Below are 27,982 nucleotides of genomic sequence, written 5' to 3'. Positions count from 1 at the left end.
CCAAATGTCGTCTTTCTAAACAATCCTAAGCATGTAACAAGCTTTTTCAGTCACAAATATATTCTTAAAACAGAAAAAGCAATTCATCAGCTCAACTCATCAGTGTTACACATTAATGCCATGGTTTTTCTTCACACGTTCACATTTCATTTCACGGACATGATTTGATTCACTGAGGTCACGAAGCATTAAAGCTTCACTCCACACTTCTTTCCTTGCACTTTCTTTCCCCTTCCTCTTCCTCTCCCTCTTGTTTGTTTCGTGCCACGGCCTCGGCGGTTGCCTTCGAACACGGACCGAGCTGTAACCATAGCAACGTCACCGGTGTTGTCGCCGTCCCCATCAGAACTGCTGCTGCTGCTGCTCCTCCTCCTGTGCAGTGCAGGTTCAGGTTGAAGTTGAGGTTGAGGTTGAGGTTGAGGTTTATGTTGAGGTTTATGTTGAGGTTGAGGTTGAGATTTAGGTTGCGGGGTGACCTGGGGACGTGCTGAGGGGGGTTCCCGCCGCTGACTGGCACGGCCGACATCCTTCAGAGGTGTAACAGGAGATTTGAAAATCAACTCTGACCCCAGAAACCCTCCTCCCGCCCCGTCTCCCTGTCCCTCCCCTCCGCTCCTCTGACTCTGGCTCTGACTCGTTGCCTTCCCTTTCTTAGATTTAATAGGAGAAATGACTTCATCCTCTTCCTCGCTGCCATCCCAGTCCTCCTCTTCTCCTCCTTCTCTCTCCTTTCTTTTCATGCAGATGACAGCGCGCCTCAGTCTCTGGCTGCGTATCGCCTGCTTCTCCTGTTGCTCCATACGGAAGAACGAGTCGATCCTCAGCTGAGTCTGCACCGAAACAGCAGCAGAACAAAAACAAAAAGCGTTCACGTTAAGGCAACAGAGACAAATATGGCCGCCAGAATAACTGCGGTAAAATCATGCTTGATTATCACCATCTTTGTTATCACAGTTTCTGTCACCTGCTGGCTGTTGAGCTGCTTGATCACCGGCTGAAGAGTCTCGTCTGTTTTCCGACTGCTCCAACCGAAGCGACTCAGACAGAATGTAAGTCAGGCTAAGGAAACGCACACTGGTGAACTTATCCACACACACACACAATCGTGCACACACAGATCAAAGGATATTCTTTGATGAGGTCGAGCTGTGGGCGACCCCAGCTGAGGGAGCTGTCCGACTCGTCCACAGAGGGATGCATGTAGGCCTGAGCCACCGCCGGGTTTGGGAACCCCGGCTGCAGTTGAAGGCTCCTCAGTTTCTTCTTCACCTTAGAGTCCCGCGGGTCGGACACCAGCCGCTTATGTTCCTGAGCCTCTGACCACCATTTACTGTAGAGAGGGGAAGAAAGAAAACACTGATCGGCCTCTGAAATAAAGAATCAGAAGATAAAAGTGGGAGATTGAGCATAGATTTGAACACACACACACACACACACACACACACACACACACACACACACACACACACACACACACACACACACACACACACACACACACACACACACACACACACACACACACACACACACACACACACACACACCTGAACTGCGTGAGCGGCTCCAATCCCGGCCCGGGAAACTCATTCAGCACCTCCATGCCGGTCACGTAGCCGACCCCCGGCACGCCCTCGGTGTAGTCGCTGCCCAGCAGGTACGCCAGGTTTACCATCTTAGTCCTGTCCAGACCTGATGGAGGGAGGAGAGGAGGAGGAAAAGGAGACGAGGAAGGAATGAGGCTACCGACGTGTGAACATAAAAAAGCTCCTGCTGAGATGCTGACAGCCCATTGCCCTTCATCATCATTAGCCTTCTCACCATCCCTCGTGTGTGCAGTTTACACTCTGATAGAATATCCTAACACTACAAATCTGAGCCAGAAGACGTGCTGTGAGTGGCACTGACCCAGCTGGTTCTGCAGGTCGCTGTACTGGTAGTGTTCCACAAATTTGTTCTGGCTGAAGAAGTTCTTGTAGACGTGTCGCCCTCCAAACAGCCAAACGTCAGAGTCGTCCGTGATGGTGCCGTGCGTCTGGTCGGCGCGGTCCAACGCCGCGCACTGGGCCTCGGCCTCCGTGGGAGCCACCAGGAAAGGCACGCCGAAGAGCCGCAGCAGCTCCTGGGAGGAAGGATGAGACGTTAAATTACATCAGGCACATACCTGATGTCATCTTGGGTTGTTATTGATCATAATCTCTCTGTAAGTGCGTCTCTCTCTGGTTCCAAATGTCCTCATGTTGCCTCTAAGGCCTCTTGACACAATTAAGATTTTAATGATATTCGTGTCAATAAATACCACTTGTCCTGGTTTGCATCGGGGATTATCTGAAGCTATGTGAGAAATAGCTTCAGACTTAGCAGCTCATTATCCACGCGGGCCTGGAGGTGGCAGCTTGATTTATAGAGGGACGATTTTATGAAGGGGGAAACAATGACAGGCGGTGACAGTTCAGAGTGTGAGTGAGCTGACATGACACACATTTATAGGCACGTATAAAAACATATATATAAACATAGGGAGACAAATCCTGGGCCTAGGAATGTTTGGCAGAGACCATCACACCTGCTCGGGATCATCGTGTGTCAGCAGTGACAGCCAGTGTGTGTGTGTGTGTGTGACCGTGTGTGACCGTGTTCATTTGCATAGGAGCTCACACACTGACTATATGTGTGTGCTGCTGCTGGCAATGTGTGTGTGCGGAGGGATATTCACGTTCCAATTGACATTCCAATTTGTGCGAGGCCTCAACTGACCTGGCTCTCCAGATACATCTGCCCGGTGACCGTGGTTGCCATGCGCTCCTGCTGCTGCTTCTGCTCTCTCAGGCTGCTCTGCTGCGCCTGCAAGTCGCTCTCCAAGGCCTCCAGCTCATCCTGCAGCACAAAGACACAGATTAGTAACACAGGACGCAGGATGGAGTGAGAGACAGTTTGATTTGTTTTTGTATCACTGTACAATCAAAATACTTACAACATCAATGTCTTCCCACTCGTTGGGAGCAGCAGCTGGTCTAGAATCTGTCTCTGTCTCCTCCTCCTCCTGTTCCTCTTCCTCTTCATTCTGTCCGCTCTTGTCCTCTTCTTCCTCCGATTTCAAAGCAGCGTCCGGGCTCTCCTCTCCTCCCCCTACTGCTGCTGCGTCCTCATCTTCCCTCTTCGTCCCCTCTGCATACATCTCACCTGGAGCTCCTCTTCCTGTGGCGGTGTGTGAGTTGCTTGCGTCCTCCTCTTCAAATTCGTCTCCTGACACCTCGATGAAGCTCTCTGGAAAGACACACTATGTTTAAGGCATTGTGGTTGATCTACTTGTTAACATGTATGACTATGAGACAGATCTTTACCCTCTGATTCGCTCTCCTTGCTGCTGTCCTCCTTCACGTCTCCATTCCTCTCCTCTAGGATTTCAATGGACTCTTCGCTCTTCTGCTCAGGCATTAAAGGACTCATTTCAGTTTTGTGCTCTGTGCTTGGAGTTGTTCCGTGTATCCGAGCAGGGCTATGGATGGATTGTGTCTTTTGATCGGGCACAACGGCCTCCTGATGCTGATCTTCCTCATGATCCAGCTTCTCTGTGGTCGGTCTGCGCTCTGCTTCCCTTCTCTCAGAATCGTCCCGTCTTTCGGTCCCGTCTTGTCTTCTACTCCGTGTCTCTGTCGTCTCTCCTCTCTCTGTGTCCTGAGGTTGAAGCAGCGTGGCAGAGTGAGGCGCTGTATTTCTCTGCTCTATCACCTCCTCTATCTCATCTTCAGAACTACTCACAAGCAAATTATCTCTCACGTGACTTTGGCCTCCAATGTTCCCCTGGACTTTGGGATGATCGCTGGTGAGAGAATGGGTGATCTTTGGCTCGTCGTCAGCTTCTTTCTCTTCCTCTGAGCTAATCACCACCTGTGGCACCAGATGTTGAAGGTGCGCCTGCGAGCCACTTCCAGCTGGGCCGTCGTAGTCGTCCTCCATCAGAGCTTGTTGAATGGCCAGCAGGGTGCGCGGAGACATGTCGCCACCCCTCTTATCATGAACCTCCTCCTCCTCCTCCTCCTCCTCAGAAATGTCACTCATGGCGGCCTGGATGGCTCTGAGCGTGCGAGGCGAGGGGGGTGACGTGTCTTTCTGAGAGTAGAGAGACGGTCTGGAGATATAAGACGGACCGCCTGCTTCCTCTTCCTCACTGACTGGACGCCACAGGGGCTCAGGTCTGTCCGCCCCTCGTGTCCTGCTGCCTGACAGGGGGCCTCCAGACCAGGGAGCAGCTGCAGGTTGGCTTTTCACTGCCGTCTCACTCTTAGTCTCACTCTTCTTGGATCCTGTGTGGCAAAAGCACAATTTCCATCTTTATATATTTCTAAATAAAAGGAAATCCTGTCTACTGAGTGCAAGTCGGAAATCAATGTACAATTCCTTCTAACCTTCTAGTCATGGGTTTCAAAATAATCAATAAGCGATCCGTAATCAACCTGACCTCACCTTTAATAAGGATATAGTGGGAATAGTCTTCGGACATGAGTCTCCGTGACTCGACGCTGTGACTCTGCTGGTCTCCATCCTGCTGGTGAAGATCTGGAGCGCAGCCGGCACTGCGCTGGCTCATCTCTCGCTCCACACCCTCCAGACGCTGGTTCAGCTTGTTCCTCTGCAGCAAACCAGCCAACTGGTACTGAGAGAAGTCTCCTGATTGCTGAGGGAGGAAGCCACAGAGCGTAAACGATGGAAGTGTGTGTGTGTGTATGTGTGTGTGTGTGTGTGTGTGTGTGTGTGTGTGTGTGTGTGTGTGTGCGTGTGTGTGTGTGTGTGTGTGTGTGTGTGTATGTGTGTGTGTGAGTGCCATACCTCTGGAGGTTTGTGGTACATGGTGCGGCGTCTTTTGGAGAATTCTTTCATGTCTTTAAGGATCTCGTGTTTCATTTCAGGAGGCAGGCTGGAAAAATGCTCCGAGTTGATGTCCACTGTGTTTGGGTTGCCGTGCAATTCACCCTGACACGGCAAAAGTCAACTTTTATAAACAAAATAATGATGTGACAATATTTGGGCAATGACCATTTTTGCTTTTGGAAGACATTTGTACATAATAAATGTTATTATATCACTATCACACACTTAAATCTCTTTTCTTTACTATAATCCTTGACCAGCTCATTATGTTACCTGGTACATGTGATAATTGTCCATCGTTTCCTCCTGCTCTCTTTCTTCCTCTTCCTCCGAACTGTAGGGGGGCAAGAAGAAACGTTGAACCCAAAACAAACAGCACAGCGGCGCTGTAAACAACAATCCATCCCATAAAAGATTGTTGAGCGATTGAGCGATTTTTGAGCCTCTGACCTGTTTTTGTCCTTCTCCTCTGCCGGGGGCAAGGCCGGCAGAACATACATGTCGTCCACCTCATCCCTTCTCACACTGGAGAGGCTGGGCAGAGGATCCTGACTGTGACAGAGAAGACAGGAGGGGGGACAATGTGTGAGAGCACAGTAACTCTAAAAGGATGCAAATGGTAGCAATCCAATGGTGGGTCAGTTCAGGAGTTACAGGATCTAACCTCTGAATCTCTGAAGACCACACTTCTTCATCTCTGTGTTACCCTGGTCCCTTACCTGCGGTCTCCTAGTGCAGCTTTGATAGCTTGTCTCTTCAGAAACGTCTTGAGGAGTTTTTCATTGGTCTGTTTAGACTCACGGCTTAAATCCTCTTTCCTCTGCCTTCTCAAAGCCTGCAGGAGAACCACAACCAAAGCAACGTCTGACGCCTGTGGACCTTGTTGGTTAATCTGTTACAGTGGAAACATGGATTTACCAGAGTCTGCTTCTTCAGCAGCGGCGCGTCCCCATCAAACACGAAGACCGGCCTTATGCGAAAGAACAGCAGCTTACAGACGCGGTGGAAGAGAGTGAGGAGGTGGGCGTTTTGGACACTGTTCCCATGGCGATCCCTCACCCCCTTCACTGCCTGGTTCAGCCATATACTGATGTCTGGAAGCTCGTGGTTAAGGTTTTTGCGAGTATGTGTTGACAGGAGACATTATGGGATGCATGAAAAGAAGAAAGGTGAGGGGGGGGGGGGGGGGGGGGGGGGGGTGGGGGGGGGAGAGAGAGAGAGAGAAAGAAAGAGAGAGAGAGAGAGGAAGGATACCCACAGCTAGGACTTTGCCCTCCAGAGTCTCTGGGTTGACGGGCTTCCCTGAGCTCTCCAGCAGCCTCCACAGTCCGTGCACTCCCATGATCACTATCAAACTATCAAAACTGATCCGATACTATTATCATCAAAGGCAACAAATAAAAAACGCGATAATTAATTCATTTAGTTCATTGTATTTGCCACATTGGCCTTTCCCCCCCGATCAACGTGCAAAACCAGGAAAGCGGAAAACAATAAACAACATTTGTGGAGCTTTAAAAAGTGGATGTCACAGAATAACTGTCCGTACAGGGACACAGAGACTACGCTGAAAGGTTCCGCCATGGTAATAGAGGGGTTATTTCGGTGTTACACAGTAATATGTGGGTAGTATCCACATACTGGTCTCCAATCAGATTCTGAACATCGCTTTTAGTTTAAAATGTTGTTACAATAACCCGCCGGCTGACTACAGATCAGCTTTGGGGACACTGACGCGAGAAAAAATGCCCTGCGTGTTGTTTGACAGGGTGAGAGCTCTGCCGGCTTGCGTACCTCCGCAAACTCCAGCAACCAAATGTACGAGCAAACTGTATATTATATTATAACTCATGAATGTTGGAACCAAGTCCATTGATTTGGCTTGGGGGTAACAAAGCCTGTGAAGGAAACTGGTTATTGATAATTAGGCGGTAAAAAAGTTTGTCAGACTAAACTCGGGGAAAAATTACCCGGCTACACTAACAACAGGCCAACAGTATCCGGTCACACAGATCAGCTGCTTTCTGCGGGTTGTCGGGTAAGGAGGGAGCTTGTTGTTAAACGGTATGAACGATGCCTTATTTCTTGTTTTAATTTGAAATTTTAGTGCAATATTGACCGCAAAATATAGTCGTATATAGTTGGGTAGCCATACGTAATTGTAGCTACATAACGTGCCGTTGAGTGGCAGTTATCTCCGCCGTCTGCTCTTTAAACTACTAGCCTAGCCACTAGCCTGCCAGGATCGTCTGTGTTTACCAGTAAAGATAAAATCTCAGTTGTTCGCCCTGACCTTTGATTAACACGCTGCGCCGTAGACACAAACATAAACATTTCTTTTTGTCAACCACGGGGACGAGATTATATTATGTTTTAGATTAGAGGAGTTTAAAATAGACTTGATAAGGTTTTTGGAATAATAATCGACGGTTAATCGATTGTTGCATTAGCCTGATTGATTATGGTGCTATCTGAACTTCCAGAGGCACAGTGATAACTTATTTGAATGGATCGATTGGATTTCCATTTAAATACCGACACTGATGATAAGCAAGTAGCCTCAAACAAACACAATTTATTTATTTCTGTATTTTTAACAATTAATCACTATCATTTCTGCCGTGATTATTCATTGACATCCAGTTGTTGGACATCTTCTGCTAAAGCTAAGCATAGTGGGTCAGAATGAAGAGAGTTAGTGTTGTAGAACGAGCCAGTCAGAGTCTGGACCTTGTGACGGGGCATGAAGGGATCCATTCATGCAGGAGTGTGTTTGTCCATCTATGATTCACCTTTTCCTGTTTGCATTGCAGTTCAGTTCTTATATTGACACTCGCAGCCACCACACCAAAACACACCTGCTTATGCAGCTCATTATGGAATTTGCTTAATTTAGAACAAGAGATTATTTCACACTGCTTCCTGACACATATGAATCTTGTAATGTTAGACGGATGCTCAACTCCTGGAGATGCCTTTTAAATGAAGATTTCTGCCACTGTAAAGATTTTAACAACTCCTTTTCCTTCACCATAGGACAACCCTGGCCGTTACCTCAACGACCAACATTTCCTGAACTCACCACTATGACAGCTGCTGTGAGAAGTATGTGCTGCGTTCATCAAACATCTCCAACATGTCCTTCCTGTTCTGTTAGTTGCACCATATTGATTCCATGTCTTGATAAAACTGTCTGGGTGAGACGAGCCTCAGACAGCTTATTTGCCTTTTTCTTCCTTCCCCTTTTTTCTGAGGTTAATGTGACTTAAAGGCAACTCATTTTTTTTCTCTTGAGTCAATTTCAGTCCCTGTTGTTCTAGATTGAGGTTCTGGTCGCAAAATTACACCTGTGATGTTATTAACTCCCATGCAACAACCATGAACATCAGAATGTGTTTTGTCTTCCTCCAGATTCTGCCCATGTGGCAGTCAGAGGCCCTGGTGATGGCATGGAAACTGACAAACCTCCGACCGTCCTGGAGGTTATCACGGACACACTGTCACCAGCATCGCCTGCGGTCCCCCTCCTCAAGGTGGCCAGCCCCAAACGCAGCCCCAAAGCGCCCCGCCCCGCTCCCCAGCCTCTCGGCGTGTTGCACCTCGGCAAGGTGAGTCGAGAGGCCTGCACAGAGGTGGAGGCTGTGCGGATCGTCGTTCCGCGCGCCGCCATCAGCCGGAGAGGACGCGTAGTGGCTGGCGAAGGGAAAGGAGAGGCGGGGCAGCACGCCGAGGAGCAAGTCACTCCTCCGCTGCCTCTGGTGGAGGACTGGAGAGGAGAGTTGAAGAAGCTGCAGAACTCTGAGCGCAGGCTGCTGCAAGACAAGGAAGGTCTTTCCAATCAGCTCCGTGTGCAGACAGAGGTAAGGCGTGTAGAGTTTCTGTGGATATTACAGATACAAGTACATATAAACAGGACGCATGCAGACATGGACATCTCTGTAACTTGTATTCGTGCCATGTGCCAGGTTAACCGTGAACTCAAGAAGCTGCTGGTGGCTTCAGTGGGCGATGACCTCCAGTACCACTTTGAGCGTCTGTCACGGGAGAAGAACCAGCTGATCCTGGAGAACGAAGCCCTGGGTCGGAATCTGGCACACACGGCCGAGCAGCTGGAGCGTATGAGCATCCAGTGTGACGTTTGGAGGAGCAAGTTCCTGGCCAGCAGGTAAGGAGTCAGTGTAGTGACAACTGTGGGTGTAGAGGAAGGAAAAGCTGTGGGAGATGTATATTAGAGGGTTATAGGGGCAGGTGTCTGTCAGGACTGTTGAGTAAGCGGCTGGATCAATGTGGTCTCCTCAGGGTCATGGCAGAGGAGCTGACCAATGCCAGAGCAGCTCTGCAGCGCCAAACCAGAGAAGCCCAAGGAGCGATCCAGGACCTGCTGTCAGAGAGGGAGGAGTTCTCCAGGGACATGATGGTCACTCACAGGTATCATCACATCACACACCCCAGCTAGTATTACTACATCAAGTACAAAGGTTATCCATAAATATCATCACTCACATATTTCATAAGCTGATATGACTCTACATGTTGGGGTTGTTATAGTAATAGTAGTTGCTCATAATGGATAATGTGTCATCATAGTTTGCAGGGCAAAGCTGCACTTAATCTGTGTTTGAGTGTAAAATCCCTCTGTTAAGGTGTGAAAAGTAAACAACTGCACTCCTCCCAAAATCGTTTCATATCCCAATTTAAATTATTAAACAACAATGTGTAGGTGTGTTTGTGTCTGCCAGAGCTCCCTGGACACTTAAATGTTATCTTTGGTGAGAGAAAAATCCAGTGTTGGTCCAGATGTGTGACGTGTGTGTGCTGCTGTTGTCAGGTCTCTGGAGCAGCTGCTGGTGTCTCTGCAGTGGGGCAGGCAGCAGACCTACTATCCCAGCGCACAGCCGCTCAGCACGGGCGAGCTGGCAGCGGCTAATCACAAGCTGGCAGACGCCATCAACTCCCACCTGCTGGGCGACAACAACAGCGCCGGCATCAGCAGCAGCAGCAGCAGCACCACGATGAAGAGCGGCAGCACAACAGCTGAGCAGTTATGCAACACACCAGCTGAGAAGATGGCTGAGAAGGTGCAGTCTCATCTTTACACCCGAGGATGTTTATCTGTTCTTGTATACTTAACCTAAGAGCCAAAGGTTTATACTTCTTCCCTCTTTCCACTTTAGGTGCTGAAGATTTTAGATCCGATATCCTGCTCTGATGATGATGCAGACCCTTCCCTCGGTGACTCCTCCTCCTCGAGCTTCCTGACCAATAAGAAGAGCATCGGCAGGTTCCACCCGTACACGCGCTATGAGAACATTACTTTTAACTGCTGCGAGCGCTGCAGCGGCGACATCCTGGTGCTGTAGCAGCCACACCGCTTCACCCCACGCTGAGACGCCATCACAAGTGCATTCTGGGTGGTTTTGATGATTGTTTTGACTTTGTATTTCCTGACAATACTTTAAATATTTTTTTGACCTGATGTTTAAAATCGGGGTCATCGTTTTCAGGAATCACCGTCATGCAGACACATTTCAAAAACGGATTTTCCCGCTTGGTCATGTTGAGGCTGAGACCAGTCAGTGTTACAGTGGACAGACACTGTGACTGTGTTTTGCTGTGAAGACTTGAACATTTAGACGAGTGTGTTGCACGAGTGTATTTATCTTCTCCAGTATTCATAACTGTCAGTAAGTCATAATGGTTATGATCCAGCAGGACAGTCTGGGTCTTGATCTAACCAGACACTTGCACAAACACTGATGAGTACGATGAGATTTCATTCCTGTTTGATGGTGCTATCATGTTTTTAAACAAGTATTAAGATATTTTGTACATTCTCTGCTTAAATTGTATATTATGCGTTGATCATGTTTGATAATGCACAAGTCTATGATGCAGTAACATTGTTTGACTCTGAAATCCCTAAGTTAAGTTTCCACACAGACAAGTTTAACTTAAGAGTATTTTCTTAACGGTTATGCTGTGAATTTATTTTTCATTGATGTCATTCATGTCCCATTTTAGGGATTTATACACCTGCCAGGACGCCACTTGCAAGGGAGGGTTTGTTATGTTTTTATTTGGGTTGATTTGATTTGCATGATGGTAGTGGCGACAGTAGAAATGACTAGGAAACCAAAGCAGAGGAAGAGAAACATGTGGAATCAAAATAAAAGAATTCTGCCTTCTGAAATATTTCATCTTGTCTTGATTGTAGCTGTACTTTAACACACACTGATGGCAACTCAATACATTTAATCATTACTATTGGTCACATCCTCAGACAGTGCAGCTTGTAAACATTTGTTTGAACTCATTCAGCCTCCCACCACATCTTTTGTCTACTTGCAGTGGTTTTCCCCTCCATCTTGCCTTTAAATGAGTTCATCCTTTGGTCTCCACTTCTAAACGTCCTGCCGCTGTTGCTGTCCCCAGATCTTAAGGACCTGTCACTAACCTGTCCAGGTCTCGCCTGTGTGAGTCTTTTGTCCTTGTTAAAAAACTGTCTCGGAGTCTGAGGTTGGACAAACCCAACATGCTTCCTCTTAGGCACAAACTGCAGTGCCTCCTCCCAGTTCCCGGTTTCCTTCAGAGTCTGCATGATGCTCAACATCTGGTCCAGCGTCAGATTTTTGGCACCCATGTCCCAGTGGAGAAACTCATTCAGCGGCAGGCGTGCCGTGGTGAGCTTCAGGCGCTTGGCGTTTGCCAGGGACAAGCCTGACTGGATGGACCTGTCCACCAGGGCACCGATGATGTAGACCTTGGAGCGGTCAAAGGAGCGGAGAACGTTGGGGGAGTCTGCAGTGAGGTACACGAGGCGTTCCCGGGGGAAAAGGTCAACGTGCTGGCGGTCGGTGGTGGTGATGAGCAGTTGGTCCCAGGTCTCGGCTCCGTAGCGTTTGAGCAGCTCTCGCATGTAGGCGCTGTCTGGCTGGAGGTTGCAGAAGTGAAGGTGGAAGGGATCAACGGCCCTGCGGTTCGCCCCTTCCAACTGCAGCAGCTGGGTCACCGTGTTCTCGACTTCACGCCTGGACATGTTGGACTCGTAGCTCATGTCAAAGATCAAAGGCTGTCCAAACAACATAGCCTGGGCGCTCCTCCAGGCCAGCAGCTTGTTCAGGGAACTATCCCAGAATTTCATGAGGAATGTACATTTTGTTTCCTTTTCTCTCTGATTGTCCCCTTCAGTCTCAAGTTCCCCTTTCTCCAACATGGCTACCTTCTCCGCTGTCTTCTGTTGCTGCTTCTTCTTCCGGGACTTCTTGTGGCCCTCCCTGATGGCCAGAAACTTCAGGTATTTCTTCTTACCGGACTTGGTGGTGAGATCTGAAAGTATCTGGAGCTCCTCGTCTGTGATCCCCTCAGGTACCATCTTTCCAGCGTAACGCCACATCGTTACCAGTTCCCGGGTTGCCTCCAGGGTGGGACCGGCCCCTCCTGCTCCTCGGATTGTTGCATCTTCTGCTTTGGCTTCCTCATCCTCCTCCTCATCATCATCATCACCATCATCGTCAATTTGTTGCTTCTCCACTGTAGCTTGGGATCTCATCACATGTTTCCATTTGTCCAGATCTATAGTCTTCTCTCTGGGCTCTGTCTTTGTCTGAGTGGATTCTTTCCTCACTGTGTTCCCAGTGTGTAAGTGGTGAGCCGGGGTGCGGTGAGAGGAGAACGGACACACACCGTCCCTCACTTTCCCCCTGGTGACACTGCAAACCACAACAGGGCTGCATCTCCTCAGATCACTCACAACCTGAGCAGCGAAGAGTCGTAACATCGCGGTTGATTAATTTCCAGGATTTAAGCCGACGTGGTTTATCCTCAATCACCACGAAATCCACCAACGACGCGCAGAATTCCCTCCATGAGGCCCCAATATTGACGTGATTAAGCGTCCATGCTCGGAGGAAGGTCACGTTGTTGCACGGTGTCACATTATATTGCGTCGTAGTGAAACCAAACTACTTGTCGAGAATAAACTTATTTGATTAAACTTTAACATTTATATTTATAACTTCACTGACTTAAATTTGACCATTGTTATTATATTACCATCGAATGCACCTAATTCGGTAAAAAAAAAAAGGGGGAGATATATTATAATTCGACGTTTCAGACGCATGGCTAGTTCCCAGACGGACGCTTTTACAGCGTCGGACCGTAACTAGGTTCTCGGTATTTCCGCCGGTGAAGCAAAACGGCCTGTTCCGATAATAACATCCAATCATTTGTGTGTGTTACGGTTTAAAATGAGCCTGTTTCTGCCCAAACTGTCGTGTAAAAAAGACATAGACGAAGTCATAAAATGTGTAGCAGAGAAAGTTGTAGTTCTGCGGTTTGGAAGAGACGAAGACTCTATTTGCCTCCAGCTGGATGAAATTGTACGTATATGACGTTGTTGTTATGACGACGTAGCAGCACTAAAGTAAGTCACCTGTTAATGTCGTAAACTGTCTGTCTGTGTGTTGTAGTTGTCAAAAACCGCCCACGACCTGAGCAACATGGCTTCGGTCTATATCGTGGATGTGGACAAAGTTCCGGTCTACCGCAGATACTTCGACATCAGCTTCATCCCCTCCACCGTCTTCTTCTTTAACGGGCAGCACATGAAGGTGGACTATGGGTGAGACATGTTGTTATCTCGTCATATCACATCTGATACAGCTGATCACTATAAATAATGAATAATAATGATATACACACGTTTATTCTCCAAGCTGTATTGCTTTAACCATTGAAGTTAATGCAGCACTTTTTAAGGAAACAAACATAAATGTTCAAATAAATGACATCGTTAAATGAAGATCCCAGCTCTGTCCAACCAACCATAAGAAGGACAGAAAAAAGAAGATCCAAGCTTTCTGATCTTGTGCTGCAGGTCTTTAGTCTGAACCTGTGGCCCCCTTTGTCTCTTTCAGCTCACCTGATCACACTAAGTTTGTCGGCAGCTTCAAGACCAAGCAGGACTTCAGGGATCTGATCGAGGTCATATACAGGGGAGCCATGCGGGGGAAGATGATCGTCCAGAGTCCCATAGACCCTCAGAATGTTCCCAAATATGATCTGCTCTACCATGGGATTTAGGACCTCCTCCTCCACAATGTGACTGTCGATCATATTGATCTGTAACAGAGTCGTGCCACTATTGGTTGATTAACCAACAACAACAGACTATTGGGCAATGAGAAAATGTTTGAGGTGTTTTTTATATTTAGAAAGATTCTCTTGGTGTCACAGACCCAGCGGATTGTAATCTTGTTTATGTTTTCATTTTTGTATGTGAGACATCACAAGCAGTATTGGGCCCTTAAATTTTAATTTATTAAAAATCCTATATTCTATATATAAATCTTGTACTCTTTATTCTTTGGAGCCAAATGATCTGTACGCCAATGTGTGAAATGTTTAACTGGCTTTATTATTCAGTATTTGAATTTATGACAAAACTATTGACATTTTCAGTTTCATATCAAACAAAATAAACATAAAGCTCATGTTCCCACAGTCTGCATCATTGCAACAGCATAAAGGAGAACTTGTTGACACTTGGTCTGGTCTTGGTGTTAATAATGTGGCTGCAATCGCTTCTGTTGCAAGCCTGGTGCCAGACTTAAATGACCGTCTGTGTAGAACATTTTGTGGGTTTGGCCGTCCCTTTGACACTAAATCTGTATTTCCACACGCACACTGGACTCCACACTAGTATCACAAGTCCATGATGATGAGCTGTCAACGTGTCCATTTCTCTCTGATCCAGACTGCATACAGAGAGTTGGTCCTGTCAGCAAACTGGATTGCGAAGACAAAAGAACTCTGATAAGATGATTCAAAATAAACAGTCACATATTATTTGTTTCCACATCAGACTCAGTATTGCACTAAGTGGTAAAATGATGGTTTCCTTCTGAATGCTCTCGAAACGACGCGGGGTCACGCACACACACACGCACACGCTATGTACACTCCACATGGCTAACAGGCGCGTTCTTTACTGTATGTGTGCTGGGGAAAACAACGCCCTTATTCTGAAAAAACCGGACCGGAATTGGATTGTTTCTGCCGGTAGCACATCCGCTTAGCAATGGCAGCGACCTTGTAGAACGTGTTTAACAGTTTATTTACTGTCGGAAATGCTGTAACACGGGCCACAGGAGGTGACGGTTCGGCGTGTCGGGGGACTTTGTACGATAAACACCATGATGTCCTTTCTGAAGGCTGCTGTCGGCGGACTAACGGGCATTTGTAGAAACCAGGTCCTCCATCAAGGTAACGTTAGCGTAGATTAAACATGTAGGACCAAGTTTCATCCTCAAACAAGGGCGATGAGCTTTCAACGTGTCAAAATGAAGGTTTATGTAAAGAAGTTTACGGTATATTCTCACTGTGACAACTTCCCTTCTCGAAAATGCTTGTAAGACCACATTTGACCCATTTGTGACAGTTTATCACAGCATGTTATCACAACATCCGGTGCCCAGCAAGTTGTAGCTTCTATCAACAGCAACATGGTACATGTGAAGTACATGTGGGTTGAAGTGTAATGATGGAAGTTGTAATACCTGTGTGTGTGTGTGTGTGTGTGTGTGTGTGTGTGTGTGTGTGTGTGTGTGTGTGTCACAGGCGCTTTGCATAGCCACCTGAGGATTCTGGTTTCTGGAATGAAGACACATGAAATCCCTCCAGACTACAGCGGTAAGATGAAGCTGCTTGTCTTCTATTCTAAGTATTAAGGGTTCCAGGTTAAAGCTCAACAACTGTCTACCACAACAAAACACTTTGCCTTTTACTGTTTGTGTGTGTGTTGTGTTGTTGTCCCCTGAAGATGTGGTGATGCCAGAGAAACCCAAACTGAAATTTCTCAACAAGGTGCCCAATTTTAAGAAGGCCAAAAAAGAGATGAAGAAACTGCGAGACATTCAGGGTCCAGCCCAGGCAGCCAACGCCTTCACCACAGGACAGTACGCCATCGTGGTGAGCGCTTCAGATCTGTGTTCCAATGATGAGAAGCTCAATCAAAAAAGAAAGTAGTTGCTTTGGCCTTTACCACACGTTTATGTTCCTTCTGACGCCTCCAAAGAATCAAGTCATCAGTTTGTTATAATGATATTGAATACAACATTATGATCATCACATGCACACACACTCACCTATCGTGTTGCATCTCTAACTGTTAACCTTCCTCTTATACCAAATGTATGCCATGACCTTGAAGTACTCTGTGTGTTTGAGTGAACAGGACGTGTCAGATGATTCCTGTGTGTGTGTGTTTGTCAGGCGATGGGAGGTGGCTACCTGCACTGGGGCCACATAGAGATGATGCGTCTGACGTTCAGCCGCAAGATGGATTCGCGGACCACGTTCGCCCGCTGGCGCATCAACGCCCCGTATAAGCCCATCACACGTAAAGGCCTGGGGCAGCGTATGGGCGGAGGCAAAGGAGCCATCGACCACTACGTCACGCCTGTCCGCTACGGCCGCTTTGTTGTGGAGGTGGGCGGAAAGGTGGAGTTCAAGGAGGTGGAACACATCATGATTGAAGTGGCGAAGAAGCTGCCGTTCCCTGCCAAGGTGCCACACAAACATACACACACTGTATATATATGTATATACAATATGCTTCACCTTGTCTGCAAAAAAGGCCGTTTTCACATTTGACAAACCAGCTCACCTTCAAATCTTTGCTGAGAGGATCCAGAGTGCTCGCTTACTGTGAAGAAACATTTACAATATCATAACAGAACACTAGAGACTTTAGATTTGCTGTTGGCGGTTTTACCTCTAAATTTCTGTTCTGTTTGAAGCATTATCAAATGATCTGACTGAGAGGATATACTGGTATTTATCATCTGACTCCTGCATCTCTTGATTCTTCCTGTCTTGCTTCCGCCCAGGTGATGAGCAGAGAAAGCTTTGCAGCCATGCAGCAGAATGAGGCTGATATGGAGCAGAACAACCAGAATCCATGGACCTTCAAGCAGATCGCCCATGGCAACATGCTGGGCATCAGGAGGGTCCTCAGCCCCTTTGACCTGCACCACCACGGACGCTTCACGGGGAAATTCCACATCCCAGGAAGGGTGCGATGAGCCACATGGACACACTGTCACACTCACACACACACACACACACACACACACACACACACACACACACACACACACACACTCACACACATCCTCCATGATGTTCAGATTACACAGAGTTTCGGTTGTTATGTGTCATGATTTTTTACTCAAACCTGTAAGTAAATGACATTATCTTTAAAGGGATATTGTGTATTCCTTTTTTGCTCAAAATAAATAAACTGCATTATCAAGTGCAATTTGGGATTTTTCATTCGATTTAAAAGAAATGAGCTTGTGTCACGTATTGATTTGGAAGGTTTGCTTTTCCTTTTGGCATTGTTTTGTTGTTTTAGCTGTTATAGCTGCTAAGTTTACTTTGTTTCATGTTTTAAATCAGGCACCATCAAATAAAAAGGCCTGAGGTAAACGGACAGACTGCAGATCTAATCACAGATCATGTAAACGATGTTTCACCACCGACAGGAATCCAGGCTCATATCTTTCCGGAAACTGTTCAGACATGTTGCACATAGTTCATACACACACACGTCTCTGAGTTATTGATCCTCCCATTCGTCTTTCATCACAGTCCTCTTGACCTGATTAACACCACCAGTGGAAAATTGGAATACTTTTTTAAATGTGTAACCAAAGAGCTAAATATGCAAGAAGAAAATGTGCTTTGCATTTGAGAAGTTAGGAAATGTTGAGATTACCCTTTGCATGACTTTTTCACGTTTTCAAATAAGTCAAAGGTCAACACAAACACATTGTATTCGACTATTCCTATTGATAGTAATGAAGTCATACCAGCAGTAAATCTCTGTGTGTACTGTAGCTCTCTTGAATTTCAGGTTATTTTTTGGTATTTTATGTTAAGCACCATAAAATAAAAGTAGCCTTAGTCACTGGCAGTTATCTTTAGAAAATAGCATTATAACACATTGGAATCTTCATAACAAACGTTACTAACAACCTGAGAAGCAGACCTCCGGGGTGCACGGACCCATGATAACCACGCATGCGCATATCGCTCTGTTTGAAACTTGTAGCGCCAAACCAATTCGACCAAAACAACTGAGCTACAACAACAAACGTGTCCTGTTTAGCGATTGTAGCGTCACATTTAAGGTTACGTTAGCTTATCCAAACGTTATGAAGCCCAAACGCGGATCAAACCGGGACGCGTCAAACGTACCAAACGTACCGGACGCGAAAAGGAAAACGAAAGCACAACAGAAGACACGCAAAGAAGCTCAGGAGTCTCAGGTAAGAGAGAAGTAGCGTCTGGAGCTAACTCGCTACTCCTCGCTACTACTGTCCATCACATGTTTTCAACCCGTGGCTCTGTTTACGTTTGGTTACGCCAGGAAGTGGAACCCAGAGCCAAGAGAAGCAAGCTAGAACCAGCACAGGACGAGAAAGGTAAAGAGGAGGAGGAGGAGGAGGAGGAGAATCATGTAAAGATGATGAAGAGTACAGTCTGATCTCACTCTGCTCCCTGTGTCCTCCATGTCAATCAAGGCTCCTCAGCTCCAAAGAGAGGCCAGGAGAAGTGGGGCTTGATGCCCAGGTCCTCCATCGTAGCCCTGGAGAACATCCTGGATCTGTCAATAATGTAAGTGTCACTCTGTCAGCCAGGCTTCAGGAGGATTCTCTCTCAAACTAAACTGTTCTTCGCTGTTGTCAACCTTTTGCATGGACAGATCGACCCTCGCATTGAGACACACAAGTAAGACAGACGTGCAAGAGCACCTGGACACAGTGAAGAAGAGGTGGGGAAGAAGATACGTGTGGATACGTTGCACCATCCTGCTTTCATAGTAATCATAGATTGACCTGTCAGCTTTAATCTTTAGGTTCCTGGCTCAGTGTGCACAGCTTAGAGTTCCTGTGCAGAGACGGAACGACCCGGAGCCTTCGTCCCAGCGGCACAGAGACGAGGCCCAGAGGTCTTTGGCTGGGCAGCAAAGTCTGAGCAGCTTGGAGGTGAGCGACTGATGACACCTACAATATATAATCAATAATAATGTAATTAAATGAGTAATGCCTTTAATCTCTGATGGCTGTTGATGTCTCGTTGTTTGCAGGAGAGTCTCAGTGCTGCCCTCAGTGCTCTGGAGAGGACAGAAGACCAGATTTCAACTTTACAGCACAACTGCAGGAAACTAAGAGAAAAGCTGGAGGATGAAGAGGAGAAGGCCTCTGAGGTAAAGTCACCAATAAGCTCTGAAATCTTGAAATGCTTTAAACGTCACAATGTGTCTTTGTGCTGCAATCTATTAATATGTGGTATTTGTGTGTGTAGTCTTTCCTGTTGTTAGCTGAGGTAGCTTCTAGTAGCTTCCTGTTGGTTTCCTGGTAGTTCTGACATGCAGATGGTAGCCATACAATAATTATTTGCAATTGCTGGTGTGAAAACCAAACTTCCTGCAAAGATAAAGCGATAAAATAAGCTTGAATTCTCTGCACACAGGATATTAGAAAGATGAAGTGTAACAGACACACAATTCTTTACTCTACTCTACAAAACCTCATTGTTTTTACAGATTTGACGTTTCACCAATAGCTTCTGCCTTTCATTGTAATGTTGTGCGATCTCAATGAACATTACAAAGGAAGGAGTTGCGTAAGAAGAGCTTTTGTTATGTTTACCTCAAATATAAGATGGAACCACACACATGCAGTCACTGTGTTATTTCAAACGTTCCCACAGCTCTTCCAGTTACCCGAGCAAGCAGTTCTTGACCTTCCACCGCTTGCTAGACGGAAAAATGAGGAAACATTGGAGGTGAGTGTGAGAATCTAATCAGTATCTGTCTGCTTGACTAGATCGTGTTGCACAGTAGCCACTCTCTCTTTTCTTATTTGCATTCATGTTCTCATCACTTTTTTTTATGAATAAGATGTGGTGAACATGAAGTTCCTCTTACACAGAATGGGAAGTGGTTGTGCAATGTCTTGAAGAAGTATGAAATCTGTCTTACGAAAGGTGCAGAGGTGGCTTATTCATTAGTATCTTGTGTAGCTGCAAAGCAACAACGTGGTGTTCTATGTTTTCCCACATTTTACGCCTTGACTAAATCCGTTTGGTTTGTCTAGGCTCGGATGAGAGACGTTCTGTCAGACGTGGACGCAGAGAGCTTTGCAGAGAAGCTGGGTGAAGTCCTGCAGACATCCGATCCCACTCGGGATCACCAGGCCTTGCTTCAGCAAGCAAACAAGTACGCCCATCAGCTGTTCAACCCCCGTGTGGTGTGACCTAGGAAAAAGGTTCAAATACGTTCACACAAGTCTGGGGAAGTGTTTAAAGAAGAACATGTCCCATAATTGTCTCATAATTGTTTGTATGCATTGGATGAAATGTCATTGCGTGGAACGATGTTGCTTAATCAACACGTTTCCCTCCTCATCAATGCTCTGAGCCCTGCCAGTGATCAGGACCAGACAGTGATGTGGACACATGCATTGTTCAACAGTGCTGTGTCACAATCACTCTTCCTGTAAAGAACATGTTAAGAAAATCAAACATGCTTAAAAGAAAAACTATGGAAATGTATCACTGCTTTGAAACAAACGCTTTAATACAAAACACTGTGTCTTGCACCGTATACAGTAAATATACATTTCAATTATATTAAACCGACTATTAAACTGGCAACTCGCAAACTTAAAGTGCTCCAATCTAACATTACATCCCTTTGTCAACAACAAATTGTACATTTTCCTTTTAGACAATAAACATAAATCTATGTAAGTATTAATGAAGACCCGTGTGTGATTACAGCTACAATGAGATAACGATCACACACACATTTCCTCAGCGGTGTGTGTGTGTGTGTCGCTCTCTCTCTCTCTCTCTCTCTCTCTCTCTCTCTCTCTCTCTCTCTCTCTCTCTCTCTCTCTCTCTCTCTCTCTCTCTCTCTCTCTCTCTCTCTCTCTCTCTCCATGCTGTCCTGTATTCAGTCTCCTCTCTCAGGCCCCCGTGCTGTGCTGCTGTGCGGCGGCTCTGGCCTGATGTGAAACTGGTCCCCACACGCTCACCACAAACAAGATGATTCATCACTCATGATTTGATTCCAGTTATGACTCCGTCCTCACCTTGTAACAACACACAGCAGCGTTTTTGCCCTCTTAAGTCATCATGTTGTGTCCGTGACATGTGCGTTCAAATATCTTACTTGACTCACTCTGCTCTCATTTGCATTCTTGTATAGTTTACAGAAATTGCAGGAGCTCCTCTGTCTCTCATGCTGGAAGTTGTTCAGGGACTAAAGGGAGTTACGATCCAGCTAAGATCCACAAATGTCACTCAAACTTTCTTTCCTCTCTGAAACCCTAATGTTTTGTTTACACAGCTGTCTTTTCTTGCTTTTATTTTGGCCACTCTACATTATCAAAGGAGCAAAGGCATTTATGATCAGCTTATATGTTTACAATCAATAGATCATCAATCAAAATAAAACCTTAAAATCTATGGTTGCTTCACCTCCGCTCCTCTACACCTGAGAGTGTTTCAGGGACTTCCTTCGTATGGACTCTGTGGAGTCGTCACTGAAAAGTCGTTCAATAGTGGAGATGAGTGAAGCTCGGATGGAGCTGCCTAAGCCTCTGGCAGCAAACACGTACAGCACAGGGTTAAGGGCGCTCTTGATGTACACCAGGAACAGAGAGATGTATTTGCCAGTGGTTGCATCTGTTTTCAGCCAGGTCAGCTCAGGCGACCTTGAAGCCAGGGCCACGAGGAACCGACACACAAAATATGGTACCCAGCAGGTGAGGAAGAAGAGCATAGTGATGAACAGCACCTGGTACAACCTGAGGATCCTGCGGGCGGCAAAAGGGGAGGAGTTTGTGGGTGTGGCGGGCACAGTGCGCTTAATCGTGACCAAAACAGCCACGTTACTTCCTAAGAAAACCAGGAGGGGCAAGATGAAACCTGCCACGGTCTCTGTGATGAACATTCCCATGTTGGCCTTCTTATCTTCCAAGCAAAGGTATGTGCCATTAATGTCTTTGAGCGTGGCGGTGAGGAGGTAGGGGACGGACAGAACGGTGGCCACCAACCATAAGAGGCTACAGGCCAGAGGAACAGCCCAGGAGGGGCGTCGCAGTCGAGCCCACACAGGCCTGAGCAGACAGAGGCAGCGCTCCAGAGCCACAGCACAGAGGAGGAAAGCAGAGGCGTACAGGCCCAGGCCTCGCAGGAATATGATGAGGCGACAGAAGCCCAGGGTGAACGGCCAGCTGCAGTTATTAGCAAGGAAGCCCAGCATGAGGGGCGTACGGAGCAGCAGCACCAGATCAGCCAGGGCCAGATTCAGCACGTACACCCGGAAGCTGCTGGCTGCTCGGGTCTCCCCCTGGCTGCCACGCCGGGCCAGTTGGCGATTGTTCTTTTGGCTTAGTGCCCAAACCACCAAACCGTTCAGAGGGACGCCCACCTGCAGGAACCGAGAGAACACAGAGACACTTTGAAGATGCTTACGTGTGTTTCTGCACCCAAACATCAATTTTACTCCCACCATAAAAACCAGTACAAATTCTTGTAAGGGTTTGCTGCCCTGTGAGATCAGGTGAAACGTTTATTGCTCAGAAGCCAGCAAAGCTTTCTCACCAAGAAGATGAGAAGAGTGGCTGCCATTTGGAATCCCCTGAGTGCGTCTGTGCAGCTGGAGCTGGTGGGAACTTGGGTGGAGCCATTTATAGCCGCCATTGGAGTTGATGTCAAACTGGAGATGAGCTGGAACAAAATCAGATCAAGGACCAATGAACAACATGCACAAGTGCTGCTGTGGTATATTTTGCTGTGATCTACAGGGGTCCCAGGTGGTTTGTCAATATCCACTGAACGGGTCTTTTCTTGAGTGACAATCAACTGTATAAATACGTCAGAAAGTCAGAGTTCGGGAGCGACTCATTCCGGCTGCAGAGTCTCTCACAAGCGTTCCATGGTGCTTGTTATGATGCTGTACTTTGTATAATAAAACCCTATTACACAAGCAAAGACAGTGTCAGCGGAGATCCTTCCTTCCTTCATCTTCACATCATCGCAACCCAAGATTACACTAAAGACTGGGCCCGTCTGTTTAACGGTAAAACGTGTAGATTAGACACTGGTGAAAGTTGACTTTGAGGAATAGTCATTTTTGGTTAAAAATAAAGTAAAGAAGAGACGAGTAAAGAATGAGAGTAATAAAGAAATAAGAAGTACAGAATAACAGAGAAGAAGATTTAAAGAAAAAGCCGCAGATTTGGACAAAAGCCCTCTGGGAGGCGATGTTAGATGGGCCGATAAAACCTAGTTTAAGTTAGGACCGATGGGAGCAGTGATGGCTCAAATTTTGGTGGCATTTTTGATATCATTGTGTGTGATGTTTTGTTTTTGTACGCTGTTATTGACCTTTGCGAAGGCTATGATATTGAGATGGGTTGGAGTTGTAATGCCAGGAGATCATTCTCAGATGCCATTATTACAGATGACGGACATAGAAGCTGAAGTGGTGATAGAGGGTGAACTGGTGGAGGAATATCCCTTTTTGAATATTAAATCCTAGTATAATTTTAACATTCACTTGTATTTTTGTTTTGAGTGTTAGTAGTTCTACGAGAGGGTGATGTAATCAAAGGGGGGAAATAGGAAAAAGTGACTCTAATAAATCTGAAATAATTACATGTATTCATTTATATTTGATGTTTTTGATTTACTGTTGTTTTTGCAGAAGTTACTTGGTGTTTTTTCTTTCCTTCCAGAAGAAGATTGGGGGAAAGATAGGCTGAAAGAAGAATGGACTGAAGGACTCTGAACAAGGACACGATGATCAGATGTTCAGATTCAACACATCATCAACACTACGTTGAAGAGTCGATGATGCTGAAAAGAATGCAGTGTGATATATTTTTAGGGAAAGGTCCATCTGAAGGTTCAATGGATCGACCAGCCCGAATTTGGACATTGTTTTGATTTTATTTTCTGAGGCTTCCATATGTATTTGCCTAAGATATACTTTACATAGATTGTTAAATTTCCTTTTAATTGGTCTGGAGTACTATATGTGGTCGCCTAGGCAGAGGGGCCGCGAGAGAATTTTCCTGTCTATATTGTATGATGGATATTTCAAGAAAGATGGCTGCCTGACAGGTTTTTCGATCTCGCACTCCATAAAGAAGAATTAAGAATTAAGAATTGATAAAGTTATGATGTAAGAAACACAGGTAGGAGGAATTGTTATCTCTGTTATAATTGTATTCATGTATGTTATTCATGTACACTAAACTGCTGGACAAGATGTGTAGTAACCACACACACACACACACACACACACACACACACACACACACACACACACACACACACACACACACACACTGCCACACGTCCACATCGCACAGCGTTATGCAACCACGTTCTTCCTCCTTTCACAGAGTTTGGGTTCTATACTGAGAAGGAGTCTGTGTATCTATAGACTCTATAGATACAGATCTCTCTATACAGTATAGAGGGATGACATGCATGGTGAGGTCAACAGTTTCCATGCAAGGGAAGAGGTTAAAGTCTAAGAGCCAAATCAGTCCGATGGGAGCTGAACTAACAAGTCCTCAATCATGGATAGTAGCCATGTGGATATGAGTTCAACTCATATCCACATGGAACTGCAGGTTCAACTTATTTGTCCATCTTAAGTACTTCAGGAAATGTATTAGATGTGCTCAGAACTTATCAGTCACTCCATATGCATGCTACCCTTGTATGCTTGCATGCACACAAACTCACATTCACACACTTGCAGTACTTTGAATGGGAATGTTAAGCAGTCATCATCATTTGTACACTGTTTCCCCTAGAGCCACACTTTTCTGTGCCCCTTTGCCTCTAGACTGGGCCTGTTCGCCTGCTGCTGACTGACATGCCAGGCATGCAACACGCCTGATTATCTACACACCTCCTACAATCACGCAATTGCAGAATGACTGATAGCAGACATTGGAAGGTGAATGATAATGTTCTGATTTAGACAGGAAAAAACAAACTAACCACAATCTTTGGCAACACCTGTGTTTAAAATCTGTTATAGATTATGTTGAAGCCTGTTTCTCATTGTTTGGATGCTGAATTTAAGAGTTTGTCACTTACCTCCGCTGCTTGGCTTGTGTCAGGGAGAAATGAAGCAAATAAGGAGTGCCTCCCTCTCTCCCTCTCCTTCTCACTCTCTCTCGCTCTCTCTCTCTCTCTCTCTCTCTCTCTCTCTCTCTTTCCTGTATCTGATTGCAACACACACTCCTTCGTTTGAGCATTATGTCTTTCTGTACATCCGCTACAACTCAATAATACAAAATATTGAACATTGACACCATGAAATATTGAGAGAATGCTTGAGCAACATTCTAGAAACAAGAAAAATTGATCCACAAACTATTTTCCAATTTAAATACGATGAAATCAAGGTAAGCTAGCTCTTATCAGTGTTGATATTTGATGATGTGACATTCAATTCGGATTTATGATTACATGAAAAGCCCACAGAACTATACTGCATCTGTAAACTGTAGTGGCCAAATGCAAGGGAGGCAGTTGTCGAGTGGGTAGAGCTTCCGCTTAAGAACCGGAGGTTTGCCGAGGTGCCCCTGAGCAAGGCACCGAACCCTCAATTGCTCCCCCCTCTGCGAAGGGTGGTAATATAATGTAATGTAAGTCGCTACACTGTGAGTGAACTGGGAAGTGAAGTTCACAAACTAAGTCGCTTTGGATAAAAGCGTCTGCCAAATGCTCGTAATGTAATGTAATGAATGTAATGTAATGTCAACTCTGACCAGTAGATGACAGTGTTGCTCTTTTGAGTAATTCTTTGAGTTCCGTCTTTGTGGCTCATTATCAAAAAAAGGTTTTTGTCTTATTGCAAACAGAATTAAGTTTAGTTATGCTGTTATCATCCTCATTACATCATCCTAAACTTGAGCAGCCTCAGCAGGAGTTGTGTCATGTGGATAACTTCATTTTATAATGAAACAATACAATTGAGCTCTGATGTAATGATCAGCTGTATCAGCATACAAAATGGCAAAGTTCATGTTTTACTTGCACTGCAGTCAGTATTTAGGGACAAAATCCTTAATTGACAGCTACACACACATTTTAACGTCTGAATTCATGGTGATGCTGCTGCTGCTGCTGCTAAACTTTTAAAACTATTTATGCACTGAGCAAAAAGAAAAGAAACATGTACTGTAAGTGCAGATGAACAAATAAGTTTGTTAAACTAAGAAAGACCAAAAGATTTCGTCCTGTAAGTTTCAACAGTTTCATGGTGGGAAGCGGATATCTGTTGATTCAGTGTGGAGGTCAAATGTGTGGAAACAGAATTTGATGACAGAATTACAATCTGTTCACTGTTACTGGGATTTGTCATGAAAACACACTTAATTTCTTTTTGATTATGAAAAGAGAAAATGTGAATAATTAGCACTTTTAGCGGAAAGGCTGTCACATGTAGCATATATTTGTAAATCATGGAAACAATAATCTGCCAAAACCATTTTAAGATTATACATAAACTTTGTATCTGTAAAAAAAAAAATTAAAAAAGAGATAGTAATGTAGATATGTAGAAAAGATGTGTGGCTGTAGAAACGTATGGTGTATCTAGAAAAGATTCGTGCTTTAGAATACATTTTGCAGACCTGTAGAAGAAGTTTGTATTTGTAAAATCGATTTACAAATGCGTGGACCAGATTTTTTGGTCAGCTGTCAAACTTCCCTACACTGTGAGTGAACTGGGAAGTGAAGTTCACAAAACTAACAATACAAGTGTTTGTAACATACTGGTAAAATAACCATAAGGAATGTACTTTTTTATTGAATGAATTATCCGTTTTACCAGTTAACACTTCCGCATTGCGCGCGATCCTGGCCGCTTATCCAATCGTAGCGCTTGAATGCTCCGAAGGGCGTGTCTTGGTCAGAAGAAGGGTGGGCTCCATGATTACGCGGCGCTTTGAGGGTTTCAGCGAACAACAGCCTCAAGGGAAAAGCGCGCGCATTCGTTCGTCTTGGCAATATGATTGACAGTTAGACTTCGGTTTATGATTGGATCGTCCAAGGCAGCCTTCTCATTGGCCCGCCCTGTCAGGCATTATGCTTCTGCCAAAACTCCTCACATGAATTTGGAGTTAGTGTTTGGAACTTCATTGTTGCTCACAGAGTGTAGGAAGTTTGAGTGCTTAGTGAAACTCCTGGCATCAACAAATCAATTTTTATGAATACCCTTTCCTACAAATATGCAAAATCTATTCACAAGTACAAATCTTTTCTACAGATACACAAAACATTTCTATAAGTTCTACAATCACAAAATATTTCCTACATATCTGCTGATTGTTTTGCACAGACACATTTTAGTTACATTTTAACATTTAATGCCCCATCAGTAAAAGTCATATTTACATTTATATATACATTCAGTCATTTAGCAAACATCTTTATCCAAAGCAACGTACATAGGAGGTAAAGATAGAGATTTTGAATACATTTTTACAGAGACATTAGGTCTGGATAGAGATTTAGGGCCTCTTGAAACGTTTTGGGTCACAGCCAAAAGTGTTGTTTTAAAACTGGTAGTAGTTCAATGGTAATTAAGTACTTTGGCTCATTTTGTTGTGTTAGTTAGCAGTTGTGTTGTTTTATCTGGCATAATCTAAAATGCAGGACAGCTATTGATGTTCATTTATACAATAGATATACTCTTGTGTACTACCAAACCAAAAAGTAGTTTGTGAAACCGATTTGTTGGTCTTTCCACGCATAAATGTCGCTCGCCCACACTTCCTTTAAGCTGCTGTTAATTTTAGAAACAAGGCTTGTGATTGGGGAAATTGCGTTTTTTTGTCTTCTGATGCACAAGAAGATGAGTGGGAATTAACTTTGAATTAGCAAGCTGTTGCTCTTTGCTACCTCACTGTTTATCTGTATTGTTGCTTGTTGTGATCTAAAGCCATGCAAAGGGTTAAAAGAAGATAATAGGCGACATTTCAGTTGTGCTTGTGTCCTT

The 27,982-nt window shown here is 45.4% G+C and overlaps 7 protein-coding genes across 8 annotated transcripts; 4 read left to right on the top strand and 3 right to left on the bottom strand.

Annotated features, from left to right (window-relative positions):
• Positions 1–3: 3 nt before the first annotated feature.
• On the bottom strand, positions 4–6,415 carry ercc5 (excision repair cross-complementation group 5). Its single transcript, XM_076155322.1, has 15 exons — positions 6,127–6,415; positions 5,791–5,966; positions 5,592–5,707; positions 5,323–5,424; positions 5,146–5,206; positions 4,831–4,974; positions 4,468–4,678; positions 3,345–4,307; positions 2,975–3,267; positions 2,758–2,877; positions 1,909–2,122; positions 1,548–1,692; positions 1,130–1,330; positions 965–1,049; positions 4–830 (listed from the first exon to the last, which is right to left on the bottom strand). The coding sequence occupies exons 1-15, from the start codon at positions 6,212–6,214 to the stop codon at positions 189–191; spliced, it is 3,561 nt and encodes a 1,186-aa protein (XP_076011437.1). The 5' UTR covers positions 6,215–6,415; the 3' UTR covers positions 4–188.
• Positions 6,416–6,648: 233 nt separating this feature from the next.
• On the top strand, positions 6,649–11,062 carry blzf1 (basic leucine zipper nuclear factor 1). 2 transcript variants are annotated; one of them, XM_076155325.1, is made up of 7 exons: positions 6,649–6,936; positions 7,909–7,977; positions 8,284–8,732; positions 8,838–9,037; positions 9,172–9,300; positions 9,701–9,950; positions 10,047–11,062. In XM_076155325.1, exons 2-7 carry the CDS (start codon positions 7,959–7,961, stop codon positions 10,230–10,232), a joined length of 1,233 nt encoding a protein of 410 aa, XP_076011440.1. In that variant the 5' UTR covers positions 6,649–6,936; positions 7,909–7,958; the 3' UTR covers positions 10,233–11,062. The 2 variants fall into 2 exon arrangements, with proteins under 2 accessions (XP_076011440.1, XP_076011441.1); XM_076155326.1 differs by having other exon boundaries at positions 6,891–6,910.
• trmt10c (tRNA methyltransferase 10C, mitochondrial RNase P subunit) lies at positions 11,032–12,822 on the bottom strand. Its single transcript, XM_076155323.1, has one exon. The coding sequence runs from the start codon at positions 12,647–12,649 to the stop codon at positions 11,183–11,185; it is 1,467 nt and encodes a 488-aa protein (XP_076011438.1). The 5' UTR covers positions 12,650–12,822; the 3' UTR covers positions 11,032–11,182.
• Positions 12,823–13,036: 214 nt separating this feature from the next.
• On the top strand, positions 13,037–14,206 carry txnl4b (thioredoxin-like 4B). Its single transcript, XM_076155330.1, has 3 exons — positions 13,037–13,253; positions 13,344–13,495; positions 13,791–14,206. Exons 1-3 carry the CDS (start codon positions 13,122–13,124, stop codon positions 13,954–13,956), a joined length of 450 nt encoding a protein of 149 aa, XP_076011445.1. The 5' UTR covers positions 13,037–13,121; the 3' UTR covers positions 13,957–14,206.
• A 704-nt stretch (positions 14,207–14,910) lies between these two features.
• mrpl16 (mitochondrial ribosomal protein L16) lies at positions 14,911–17,201 on the top strand. Its single transcript, XM_076155327.1, has 5 exons — positions 14,911–15,138; positions 15,493–15,564; positions 15,695–15,843; positions 16,147–16,440; positions 16,764–17,201. Exons 1-5 carry the CDS (start codon positions 15,069–15,071, stop codon positions 16,956–16,958), a joined length of 780 nt encoding a protein of 259 aa, XP_076011442.1. The 5' UTR covers positions 14,911–15,068; the 3' UTR covers positions 16,959–17,201.
• Positions 17,202–17,993: 792 nt separating this feature from the next.
• Positions 17,994–21,002, top strand: cenpq (centromere protein Q). The gene is made up of 8 exons (XM_076155278.1): positions 17,994–18,206; positions 18,308–18,362; positions 18,462–18,555; positions 18,644–18,712; positions 18,797–18,926; positions 19,028–19,147; positions 19,654–19,728; positions 20,040–21,002. Exons 1-8 carry the CDS (start codon positions 18,093–18,095, stop codon positions 20,196–20,198), a joined length of 816 nt encoding a protein of 271 aa, XP_076011393.1. The 5' UTR covers positions 17,994–18,092; the 3' UTR covers positions 20,199–21,002.
• Positions 21,003–21,328: 326 nt separating this feature from the next.
• On the bottom strand, positions 21,329–25,143 carry LOC143004416 (C3a anaphylatoxin chemotactic receptor). The gene is made up of 3 exons (XM_076155277.1): positions 25,072–25,143; positions 22,555–22,680; positions 21,329–22,381 (listed from the first exon to the last, which is right to left on the bottom strand). The coding sequence occupies exons 2-3, from the start codon at positions 22,651–22,653 to the stop codon at positions 21,437–21,439; spliced, it is 1,044 nt and encodes a 347-aa protein (XP_076011392.1). The 5' UTR covers positions 22,654–22,680; positions 25,072–25,143; the 3' UTR covers positions 21,329–21,436.
• Between the last annotated feature and the right edge of the window lie 2,839 nt (positions 25,144–27,982).

Source organism: Genypterus blacodes, unplaced genomic scaffold (assembly GCF_046128005.1).
Source record: "Genypterus blacodes isolate CSIRO-AG114 ecotype Tasmania unplaced genomic scaffold, CSIRO-AGI_Gbla_v1 ptg000067l_1, whole genome shotgun sequence".
Lineage (NCBI taxonomy): Eukaryota > Metazoa > Chordata > Actinopteri > Ophidiiformes > Ophidiidae > Genypterus > Genypterus blacodes.
The sequence above is the reverse complement of the archived record's forward strand: the minus strand, read 5'-3'. Positions and strand labels throughout refer to the sequence as shown.

Coding starts and splice junctions, on each gene's coding strand:
- mrpl16 (XM_076155327.1), top strand. CDS start 15,069: ATGATGTCCTTTCTGAAGGCTGCTGTCGGCGGACTAACGGGCATTTGT. Junction 15,565..15,694: donor AATCCCTCCAGACTACAGCG/GTAAGATGAAGC, acceptor TGTCCCCTGAAG/ATGTGGTGATGCCAGAGAAA. Junction 16,441..16,763: donor AGCTGCCGTTCCCTGCCAAG/GTGCCACACAAA, acceptor GCTTCCGCCCAG/GTGATGAGCAGAGAAAGCTT.
- blzf1 (XM_076155325.1), top strand. Junction 9,038..9,171: donor AGCAAGTTCCTGGCCAGCAG/GTAAGGAGTCAG, acceptor TGGTCTCCTCAG/GGTCATGGCAGAGGAGCTGA. Junction 9,951..10,046: donor CTGAGAAGATGGCTGAGAAG/GTGCAGTCTCAT, acceptor TTTCCACTTTAG/GTGCTGAAGATTTTAGATCC.
- cenpq (XM_076155278.1), top strand. CDS start 18,093: ATGAAGCCCAAACGCGGATCAAACCGGGACGCGTCAAACGTACCAAAC. Junction 18,713..18,796: donor CTGGACACAGTGAAGAAGAG/GTGGGGAAGAAG, acceptor TTTAATCTTTAG/GTTCCTGGCTCAGTGTGCAC. Junction 19,729..20,039: donor AAAATGAGGAAACATTGGAG/GTGAGTGTGAGA, acceptor TGGTTTGTCTAG/GCTCGGATGAGAGACGTTCT.
- trmt10c (XM_076155323.1), bottom strand. CDS start 12,649: ATGTTACGACTCTTCGCTGCTCAGGTTGTGAGTGATCTGAGGAGATGC.
- ercc5 (XM_076155322.1), bottom strand. CDS start 6,214: ATGGGAGTGCACGGACTGTGGAGGCTGCTGGAGAGCTCAGGGAAGCCC. Junction 5,425..5,591: donor GCTGCACTAGGAGACCGCAG/GTAAGGGACCAG, acceptor TCTCTGTCACAG/TCAGGATCCTCTGCCCAGCC. Junction 831..964: donor AGCAGCTCAACAGCCAGCAG/GTGACAGAAACT, acceptor GTTTCGGTGCAG/ACTCAGCTGAGGATCGACTC.
- txnl4b (XM_076155330.1), top strand. CDS start 13,122: ATGAGCCTGTTTCTGCCCAAACTGTCGTGTAAAAAAGACATAGACGAA. Junction 13,254..13,343: donor GCCTCCAGCTGGATGAAATT/GTACGTATATGA, acceptor TGTGTGTTGTAG/TTGTCAAAAACCGCCCACGA. Junction 13,496..13,790: donor CACATGAAGGTGGACTATGG/GTGAGACATGTT, acceptor TGTCTCTTTCAG/CTCACCTGATCACACTAAGT.
- LOC143004416 (XM_076155277.1), bottom strand. CDS start 22,653: ATGGCGGCTATAAATGGCTCCACCCAAGTTCCCACCAGCTCCAGCTGC. Junction 22,382..22,554: donor CCACTCTTCTCATCTTCTTG/GTGAGAAAGCTT, acceptor CGGTTCCTGCAG/GTGGGCGTCCCTCTGAACGG.